This window comes from Salarias fasciatus, chromosome 14 (genome assembly GCF_902148845.1).
Source record: "Salarias fasciatus chromosome 14, fSalaFa1.1, whole genome shotgun sequence".
NCBI lineage: Eukaryota > Metazoa > Chordata > Actinopteri > Blenniiformes > Blenniidae > Salarias > Salarias fasciatus.
This window is the reverse complement of record NC_043758.1, coordinates 37618860-37630415: the sequence shown is the minus strand read 5'-3', so window position 1 is coordinate 37630415 and position 11556 is coordinate 37618860. Positions and strand designations below refer to the sequence as shown.

At 42.7% G+C, this 11556-nt stretch overlaps 1 protein-coding gene across 1 annotated transcript; it reads left to right on the top strand.

Moving 5' to 3' along the window:
- Nucleotides 1-10423: 10423 nt before the first annotated feature.
- On the top strand, nt 10424-11350 carry LOC115400074 (odorant receptor 131-2-like). The gene has a single exon (XM_030107725.1). The coding sequence runs from the start codon at nt 10424-10426 to the stop codon at nt 11348-11350; it is 927 nt and encodes a 308-aa protein (XP_029963585.1).
- Nucleotides 11351-11556: the final 206 nt, after the last annotated feature.

Here is an 11556-nt window from a genome sequence, read left to right as displayed (position 1 = left end):
TTTCTTTTGTTGGAAAATTTAAAGTTTTCATACATTCACCCCAAAACATTTTTTTCAAGTTATTCAGTTGAAATGCGAAACATTTCCTGAGTCCACCGTTCAGTGTTTCACATTAAACTGAATATTTAATCTCTGATTATGATGATGATGATGATGATGATGATGATGTTCAGTGACACCCTTCACCTGTCATACAGTGTGAACAACCTAAAAGTTCAGCTCCAACCTGCTGTCCCTGCCGGGTAGGACCAAGCTCCGAACCTGGGGAGACAGAGCCTTCTCCATCGCCGCCCCCACCCTCTGGAACTCACTGCCTCAACCTCTCCGTGACTGCTCCGACCTCCCCACCTTCAAGAAAGAACTGAAAACCCACCTGTTCAAAATTGCTTTAAATGTTTAATGTTTTTTTTTACTGCTGTTGATTTTATGCTGCTGTTTTTGATTTATTTTGCTGTGTTGTGAAGCGTCTTTGAGTGTCCTGAAAAGCGCGATACAAATGAAATGTATTATTATTATTATTATTATTATTATTATTGTTATTATTATTATAAACAAACAAAAAACTGGATGGAATAATTCTAATGATCAGCTTTTATTTATTCAACTATTGAGATTTAAAGTGACTCAGTTGCTGACCTCCTCACCCCACCGCCATGAACCAGACACTGAACCTGGAGAGACCGAGCTTTTTCTGCTGCTGCTCCACCGTCTGGAACTCTTCCAGTGTCCATCCGACTCTGCTCCAAGCTTTGCACATTCAAATCTGCTTTGAAAATACATCTGTTCCAGATAGCTTTTAATGTTTAACTTCTCTGAACCTGCTTTTAAATCCGTTTGTTTCTTTTTAGTTTTCCTGGAAACTGATGTTGAACATCTTATAAAAGCGCTTTACAAAATAAATGTATGAATAAGGTTTGGTGTAAGATGACATTTCAGTCTTCTGACAGCTACCAAATGTGAGAATTTCCTCTATTCTGTTTCTCTTGTATCGTAACATCTGCACAGTATCCTGTGAACTTTCAGCTGATGTTTATTTCTTTGTCTGTTGAACCAATACAAATGTTCTTATCACTGATCAGTGGTCAAATTTTTTTTCAGCATACTCACTGTTGTACCAACATCTGCTGTTGTATTATTCATCACTGCTGTGATCATGAAGTTATAGTATGTATTAACTGTACAATGGAAAAATTAAAGAACAAAGGCAAAGCCAAATTGCTTTTTTTATTAGTTGCACCACAAGCAAAATGCTTGACAAAGCTTAAGGTTTTATAAAATAATGAATAATAAAATAAAATCTCTCCAACAAGTCCGGGGTCAACCCCTGCGTGTCCTTACAGGTCCTGACCTGTAATTGGACCTGACCTGACCTTCATGCACCTCTCGTTTTTGAGCTAGAGCGATCCGCCAGGTCCAGTAGACGGTCATACAATACCGAACCAAATCCTCTAACATGGTGTCTTAATTGTGAGTAAATCTTCCCATAACTGACAACGGGTTAGAGAGGGAAAAGCAGGGAAAGACTTAGAGAGAAGATACCTGACTTTGAAATACCTAAATGAATGATTTGTGGACAAATCATGTTGTGATGACTGGAAAAACTATTGACAATGCCATTTAAATACATATCAAGGAAACAATGCATACCTTTTTTACACTATACTGAGAAAGCAGAATCCATATTTGAGAGGGGAAAACAGGTGATTTCTATACAATGAGGAGACGCCACAAGAAAATTGAAATATTTTCTGAGGTGAAACCAAATCTTTAGAGTGTAAAGCACAACAGGACTTTTAACGTACATTGAGACCTTTACTGGAGAAGAAGAGCATATGAGGGCAGGCAGAGAAGATTTACAACAAGACTGATTCTCCGGTTTGCACCAAATGAAATAAACACAATCAATCCTGAAACTGAGTCTGAGCTGTAAACTGGCTTCAAAATTTGACAAAATACAAATTTATAAACTTTTAAACTATCTAAATTAGTTGTTTTGAGAAAGACTAAGCTTTTATGAGAAACCACATTAGGTTAATCGAGAAAAAAAAAGAACGCATCTGAGTTCACATGCACTGCTGAGCTGAGCTGTGAGAGACACTGCAGTCTCCTGCTGTGATCCAGCCAGCAGGTCAGGGGGTCAGATGGTTCCAGTTAGTGTAAAATCTTTTAATGAGTGGTGAATATCTAAAATGTTTATACATCATTTGGGGAATATATGGATTAATCTGTTCAAATAAATTCAAATGAGTATTTTGAAGGCAATGGTTGAAAATTATAAAATTAATGTGACTGTGTGTGGTTCTCTGTCCCGATGTGAAGGCCCTGTGAACTGTCCAGGGTGTACTCTGCCCTCTGATCTCTCTGATAACTCTGATATCACTGCTGATCTTGCAGATTTAGGCCCAATCCCATTTCTCTTTCTATCCCTACCCCTTTAAAACGGCGTGCTAAGGGGTAGGGCTGAAAGTAAACCCCTCCGAATTGGAACACGCCGTCGAAAATCGCGTACGTCATCAGTAGTCGCCGCTGCCGATGACGTATGTAGATGCGACAATTGTTTGCCAAAGAAGAATGTTTTTCTTACATTTTAAAACTTTATTCATTGAGAAAATGCTTACATTTATGAACTTCTTTCATTGTGCACGCCGCCATCTTGCCGATCTTGCAAGGCTTGCTGGGAAATCTGGCATACCCCTCCGTTTGGAGTGTGCCTCGGGAGAATCTCTTTTTGGAGGGGTGAATAGCCCTACCACTTCCCCCTACCCCTCCACATGAACACGCAAAACGGAGGGGGAGGGCCAAGGGGGAGGGCTCAGGGGTGAAATGGGATTCAGCCTTAGTTTGTGACACTGAGTTGGGGTTTAAAGGTGGCATGGATGATCTTCCTGGAATTTAGAGACCAACGACTGTCAGTGCTTGAATGATGCACATGCGCCAGACCATTCCACGCGCTCTTCCAGAGAAAACGCCTGTCAAATGCCTGGAGCGAGCATGTGCGATCTCGTAGTGCTTACCTTTGCGCGCACGTTGCTGTTGACCGCGCTCAGCATTCTCAAACTTTCTGATGCAGACATTCAAAAAGATGCGGTGGAATCAGCACAACGCTGGATGGTTGAAAGCGGAGCTCATGGGGTGATTCAATACTCGAACACGTGTGCAGCCAGCGGAGCTAGCCAGCTGCAGCATGCTGAACGCCTTCATGTCAGCAACTTCACCAGATTCATCGACATGGTGGTGAGCCAATAGTTGAGATGATGATAATGATAATAATACATTTAATTTCAAAGTGCCTTTCTGGGCACTCAGGGGCGCTTTACAATAGAGATAAAAACACTTTACAAATAAATACAACAACAGACAATATAACACAACAAAGTGAAAAGAACGAGAGAGGTCACAGATGATATGCAGATTGAAACAGATGAGTTTTGAGTCTGGATTTGAATTGAGGGAGAGAATCACCCGGAAAGCCACAGAAAGAAAAGTCGTTCTTCATACTCCCTTCAAGATCTTGAAGCAATGGATTTGAACTAAGCAATGTCCATGTCTGTGCAGTCACTTCTGCTAAGATAATCTGCGAAACAGAAACAATCAAGAGCCGTGAAGAGGGGGTGCAAGCTCGGACTTTACTGCTGTAATTTGAAAGGCCAGAAGAAATGTTCCTGTCAGAAATTCCTCAGAAATGAAAGTTGTTCTCAAAAAATCTTAATATTAAACTATTTTCCCCACTCAATCTTAGTTTTGGCCATCTTGTGTTTATTTCCTCATATTTCCTTTACTTCATCTTGAAGAAAATGTTTTGATGTAAACTGCCTGATTAAGCATGAATTAAAAAATGTGAAATAATAAAATGACTGGAAGCCAAAGGAATTTGTTTTGCATCAGTTTCAGACAGAGCCTGCAGTCCTGAAGCCGCTTCTTTACACCTGAATGGATAAATCATTAAAAAAAAGAAACTTGACTATAATAATATTGATAAAACAGATAATTGTTGCAAACACTGCAAGAGTTGTATTTCTGTTTTGTCACCCATGTCATGATGAAAACCTCGAGGGGATTTCATTAATATTTGATGGACTGGTTTAGCACTACTGGTAATGAGTGTCAAAGGAATTAATTTGCCAGAGAGAAGTAGAGGAGATCAACTTGTTTGCCATAATGTTTTCTTTGGAGTCTAAGTCACAGTGAGAAAAGGAAACTCTAGTAACAAAGCGGGATGTTATGTGCAATAATCTCCCATGTTGCATCTGTTTATTGCCTATGGAGTGAGAACAACAAATAAGATCATATTAGAAAAGTTTGATAGAACATGACTTTTCTTGGCACAAACTTTTGGACCTGAAAAGAAATACAAAAACATTCAAAGAGGTCAGCTGAAATATGTAGTTTATCCACATATATTAGGTTTGAGTCAGTGTGAAAGTTTAGTGAACCAAACTGATAAAGTTTGGTTCACTAAACTTTCACACTGACTCTCAGACGAAGTGGAACTTTTTGATTGAACATTCATAAATATGTGAAGCAATCCCATTTGTTGAGAATCACTAAATCAATGAAAGAGCTGGGTACAAAACATAAGTTATGAGTATGTTTATTTATTTATTTTCTTTAATAACAGACAAAGTGAATGACAAAGTAAGACAGTCACCGCTTAAGTACAGAAAAGTTTAACTCTTTGAGCAATGCTCATTTATTTGGAGTGTCTATCTTTAATTCCTCAGTGTTGCATTGAGCATATCCATTCAACAGCAAATAGTCTTCAATACCAAGCTGATCTCATGAATGAAACACTCTTGAAATAATCGCAATAATAATCTGTTCTTGATTTTATGACTGCCATGAATGCAGTAATAAATACTGACATCTGTAAGTCACAGAGTCAGTCTTCATGTCCCGACAGAGGATGCTCTCCACTTCCTATAGCAGTTCACCAACAGGATCTGAGGAGAAAGACTGGAGTACTTGAGCTCCCTGCCTTCTTCACTACGTGTTGATAGTCCAGAAGAAGTCCTTGGTAACTTGGAGTCCCAGAGATTTGACATTATTCACAACCTCCACCATCTCACTACCAAACTGTAATGTGTACTCCTGTGCCCATCTCAACAGGGGCATTATATACGGAATTAAACTCTGTCTGCATGATTTGAAAAGATGTATAACACAGATCATATAAACTTATTTTGAGTTGGCGTTCACACACTGACAGAGGAAAACAGGCCGCTCCCTCACCCCTCTTTTGTCTCATTGACCACATGTGGAACACATATTCCTCTGATCTGACATTTTGATTGTAGTGTTTGACTGTCAGCTATTAATTCCTCAAGATTTGAATTCCGCCCCCCCCTTCCCCCCTCCCCCCCTCACACACACACACACACACACACACACACACACACACACACACACACACACACACACACACACACACACACGTATTCTATATATAACTGGATAGAATTGTGTGTTTGGTTTTACTTTATTGTCAGTAAAAATAATGTTTGGAATCACTTGTGTTATTGTTTCATAGTTAAAGGGCAACTTCGGTTTTTTGACATCTGGACCTTATTTATAGGTGTGTGCATGCTCATATACTCACTCAGACAAACATCGTGCAGCTCGGAGTCCTCCAGAAGTTATTTAGGTCCAACCGATGTAGCCGCACTTAGCGGGGGCCACGGCAATGGAGCTTCAGCGCGGGACATAATCTCTGCAAAACCTCTCATTGATGTGTTCTGAATGGGCTTTTTGGTGTCTCTTTGTCTTTGATAATACATTAATACAAATCGTAATAACCCTTCTTGTCTGTATGATAATGGATATTTTTGTTATATATTATTTAAAAATTGTTAGGAGCAATGTACAGTATATTACAACCTGGCTTCACAAAAATGCAAATTACAACCTCGAAGATGAACATAAAATCAAACCTCTCTGACAGTAACAATTAGTTTATTAGAGCCATTTCATATGCTATAAAACACATTTCTTTTGGACTTTCTGCAAGTTTCAAAAAGTAATGCGTTTAATACATTTCCTTAATATGCAGATAATTAAATAGGAGTGCAAACACATCTGACCTTGCTCTGTTTGTGACTCCTCTGTACCCACCCAAACAAAAAGCCTGTTGCATATTTTTGGATCACAAATGTATTTTTCCTTTGAAATCACTGACACACGATAGCAAAAGAAAAGAGATTATACACAGAGATGTCAGTAAAATACAGAAAGGGTCATCTAAAGCATTAAATATGCAGATAAAATGAGAGTTACGAATGCAACTACAGTTCTATGAATCCCAGATGAGCGCCAGAAGGTGGTGCTGAAATCACTGAATGTTTCCTTCACGCATGCACAGTTCAAGTATGTATACTAATAGCGTCACTTGTGACCCCTGGGTGACCCAGGAACAACAACAAATTCTTGTGTCCAAGCCCAGGTTTGGCTCCTAGAGATGCTTCTCATGTGATCTCAAGGATTCTGTGTGACAGAGCACTCTGGCGGTCAGCTGGGATTCATGGAACTGTATACCAGTGTAGTCATGAGGAATCCCAGAGACTAATCTCACTGAGAAACCTCTGCAGAGCCACGGACCACACCCATTGGATGGGGAGTGATGGCGTTCATGCTGCACAACCCAGAAAAAGGTGCCAATGTCATCCAGGAGCATACATGACCTTCAGCGTTACTTCCCTCAGAGTGGCCCAAGGTGTGGACACCGCTCTGGTGGAGTGGCAGCACACACCTAATGGTAGAGGGCGGTTCGCCACCTGACAAAAATGGTGAATGATATCCATGATCCAGTGGGATGAGCGCTGCTTGGAGAGAGCAGAGCCTCTGTCAGGGCCTCCGTAACAGACCAAGGCTGTTCGGAGGTGTGAATTCCCATAGAAGCATCAATATAGCGTCCCAGGGCTCTTACTGGACACAGCAGTTCCTCTGTCTCAGGGAACGCTCAATGGAGAGCCATATCGTGCAAGCCTCATAGGCTGAACAGCCTGTAGACCCGACAGCACCTTTGGTAAAATGGCAGTAGTTGGACTTAGAGTGGCACCCCTAACATCCGGACGGCACCTCAGGAATAATATGCTGATAGACAAAGCGTGTACTCCACCCACATGTTTCGCCATGGCAATGACCAGTAGAATGTAGTCTTGTGTGGCACCCACTGCAGTTCCGCTGTTGCCAAGGGCTCCCAGGGAGGCTAGCATGAGCCCTCCAGCACCAAGTGTAGGTCTCTTGCTGGGGCCCATGGGGCTTTTTGGGTAAAGCCTCAGAAACCCTGGAGAAAGTCGACGTAAGGTCATGTCCAGGACCGAGAAAGCACCGGGTCTGTCTTGAATATGCTGCACTACTGAACAACTTTCACCAACAGTCGGACTGCAACCAGGCGGACGGCGCTCTGTCATTAAGGCTACAGGCTCCGTACAGCTGCTCAGCAGCAAAAGGGCCTTCCAATAGTCACACATGTAAGCGGAGCTGGTGAGGTTTGCACCTCCTGGGGTGTGTCAGATCAGAGGAAGTGGCTAAAAAGAATGTGAGAGTGCCTTCGGGCTCAGAGGCTGGTTGTTCTCCTCAGAGGAACACAAGCCAACAATAGGTCGGTTCCTCTGAAGCAACCCCAAATTATGTGCACCACCCCAAGGTGGAGGCACCACTCTCCTAGTGGAAGTTTCCAATAGCAGAGTGAGTTCGCTAGTGAGTTCAGGCCCTTGCCAACACAGGACCCGCAGGCCAGCTAGACAGGTCACAGCCCAACAACGCTGCAAGACCTACAACAACTGGATGGACCTGGTGGTGCCCTGGTGGTAGATGTGGAAGATGTCCTCAGTAGCATCTGGCTGTACAAGCTCATTCCTTCCTCTCAGACATGGCCAAGAGGCATTTGAGGGCAAGGTGTACTACTTGTAGCTCCAATCGCGCCAATATGATCTGTGCTGCCCTGCACAGACCACTGTCACAGAAAAGCCTTGTGTGGGCTGACAACACACCACCTCAAGAGACTGGCATCAATGGTGACAGTCTCTTAATGGGACGCTCTCTACACAAAGTCCTCTCTTTCCACGGGCCAGAACCAGGAGGCACTGCTGCAGTACCCTGAGCTTCCAGTGACGGTGCCACTTGGCATCCAAACAGGATCCGTCCGACCACCCCATTCAGGAGAGCAATAATGACAGGCCCTGGGAGCTCAATATCCGCTCCTCAAGTCCCTCGGAGCCCCAGAGGGACATGCACAAAACTCACAGCTCAGGGTCGACTGAATTTTAAGTGCTTGGCTGAAGTTATGGACAGGAGGGGGAGCGGCCGCCCGGCGACTCCCTGATCCTCTTGCCCTCCCGCGAGAGATGCCATATGATAGGAGCCGGGGGCGTGAATGCCAGATTCAACATCCACTGTTTGAGCTGACACCAACAATGTCACTCAGTAGACATAATTGGTGCCAATAAGCCTGGGAAAAGGTGGAATGCAGCCTTCACCAGTCACAGGCCCGGGCTCGGTAGGTCAAGACAGGGTCATTGTGATAAGCTGAGGGAAGGGAACGTTCGCCTCCTACGCAGCAGATGCAAGACCACCAGGCTAGTCACTTAGCTTGAGCTACATCCAGGAGAAGGGATGGCCACATGGCAGCCCCCTCTTCCTTCTGTCCTCCTGTAAGACGCCCCCCGATGGGAGTGGAGGAAGTGCGAATTCTGTCTTTGCCAAACACAGCCGAGTTACACCAACAGTGTCACTCAGCAGGTTACAAGACAATGTCGATGCAATAAGCTGAGGGAAAAGGTGGTGGACTTCCCCTAGAAAGTAGACGTATGACCTTGGGGCCAACAAGGTCTAACTGAAGTTCAGGAGAGGGAAAGGCAGCACAGTGGTTCCCTCTTCCTCCTGCCCTCTCATATATTTCAATGAATATATTTCACATACTTATATTCATGTTTATTATCTACGATTTCCCTGTCCGATGCCTTCCGAGCAGCTGCGACTGGAAAAAATCTCTCGGAATATACTGCACACTACACGAAGATCGGATCCAAGCTCATTTGCATACTCCCGACAATGGGACCTTGTCGGCTTCAGTCAGGAGGAGAAGATCGGGGCGAAATTCGGCCCGGTCATCCTGTAGTGTGTGCTGGCCTTTAGAGATGGGCTGCCATGGGATGGGGAACCATGACTACGTTTACATGCAGTCAATATTCAGGTCAAGGTCAATATTCCGGTTTCTGAATCGTTTGGAATAACCCGTTTACATGCTTAAACAGACAGAGTTACTCCTGTTTACATGATCAGGATCTCCCCATTCAAACCTTGTCTGGGTGCCCAGACAACATCATGACTGCATTTGCACTTCATGCCACTAGGTGTGCTGTTTGCATGTTCAACAGTATTTTACACAGACACCACAGAAGAAGAAGGGCCCACAGGCTCTCCCTGCACGATGTAAGAAAGAGAGTGTTAGCTGGCTAGACTGGTAATATGTTCATTGATGCGATGCACCGTTTTTTCAGTAAAAGAGAAGAACTGAACGATAGTTTCTGCACATTATATTTACTTAGTAGCAGTTAAACTATTCGGGTTTTTAAAAACCGGAATATGAGCATGTTTGGGTGTTTGCACGTGTTTACATGACTTTGCGCAACCGAGTTATTGCGAATATTCAGGTTAAGAAAGGCTTATTGGCTGACGCCTACATTAGCCAAGCCTACAGGAGTGCTATCTTTCATCTGTGTAATATCTCTCAGATCAGGAACATCTTTTAAGTTCTGTTAATTTTGACACTATACTGGATAAGGAAGTTTGTGATCTGGGATTCCTGCCCAAATAAAATCCACAGTGAGTAGATTTCCTTATTCGTCTGCTTTGTGCTCAGTGTCCCTGTATGATCCTTCTCTCTCTTTATTTTCCATTAAGAGTATAAAATTCAATCAAAAAGATGCAGTGTTGAATGTCTGACAGAAGCAATGCTGAAGTCCTCACAATTTTTTTCCAGCTAAAGCATTTCAAGTTAGTCTGTGTCTTTCTGTGTACAAAAACAAGGCTGCCATCATCAAAACAACACGTCTCAAGTGTAACTTTAGTCTCTAAAGAGTAACAGATGAGTTTGCTGAAACCTTTCATGACTCTGTGTTGCGTCAGTGTCGCTTTTTCTTAAGCGTTCATGCACAGCCTTCTTCACAGCACACTCCCGTCAGGAGCATTAAGCCATCATGTGTGTCTGTCTTTTGTGTCATGTGTGTCTGTACTTTTAGTGTGTCTTTATGCTGAATGCCACTGTTGTATGTTGTTAAATTCTTTTACTTTGAAAAGTATTTGTGGTTATCAAGTGAAATGATTTTAACAGTCACTCCTGCTTTCTGGATGATCACTCTCTGTGTTTAGCTGTATTAACTGCACTGCTTGATGTTCTTCAGTTTTCACAGTTAACATCTCAGTTATGGCTAATAACAGCTCATCGGTGGTGGGTCAACCCTTTCGAACGATTAATGAGGAAGTTATTTTAGTTCAGGTTCTGATAGCTGTTTTCCTTTTCATCAACATTGTGCTGCTCACAACCTTTTTCATGAAGGAAGTTTTTTACACCACCATGCGCTACATTTTTTTTGCCACCACATTAATGTCTGACTGTCTGATCCTTGTTCTGACAGATGTCATGCTCTTACAGGTCTTCTTCAATTTCAAGATTCCAATGGGATTGTGTTGCATTTTAGTCATTTTGTCAATTTTGTACACGCTGGTCACTCCATTCACTCTGACGGCGATGAGCCTGGAGCGCTACGTGGCCATCTGCATGCCTCTGAGACACGCAGAGCTGTGCTCCCCACGCAGCACTTTGAACTGCATCCTCATCATTCACGGCCTCAGCTCTCTTCCCTCCATCATCACGTTTGCCATCGTCTTTGCATCGGCCCCGCTGAGTTTTTACCAACAAAACGCCATCTGCACTCTAAATATCTTTATTTTCCACAGGTGGCAAAATGAACTCCTGGCAGTGATAAATGAGTTCTACTTTATAAACATGTGCATCACTGTTATATATTGTTATGTGCAGATAATGAAAGTAGCTAAAACTGCATCAGGGGAGGATAAGAAGTCGGTTTGGAAAGGCATCAAGACTGTGGTCCTTCATGCTTTCCAGCTGCTGCTCTGTCTCATCCAGCTGTGGTGTCCATTCATAGAAAACGCTGTGTTTAAAATTAATAAGAAAGTATTCGTAATTATCAGGTACTTCAATTACATTGTGTTTTATCTTGCTTCCAGATGTCTGAGTCCTCTGGTGTACGGCCTCAGAGATGAGAGCTTTTATCTTGCACTGAAACATTACGCTCTCCTCGGTTTTAGAGGGAAACGATGTTTTCACTGAAATTCTGACTGTGCTTGAAAGGTTTCTGCACTTTCCCTCACATGTTGAGAAAAGCATCCTCTGGTCCTCTCTGTGTACAGATGTTGATGCATTCTGGATGGGCTTTTGATGCCTCTTTGTCCTTGACATGACTCATTTCATGTAAATTCTAATAACCCATCTTCTGTAATAATTCAATATTAGTTATATATTATTTTTAAAAAAAA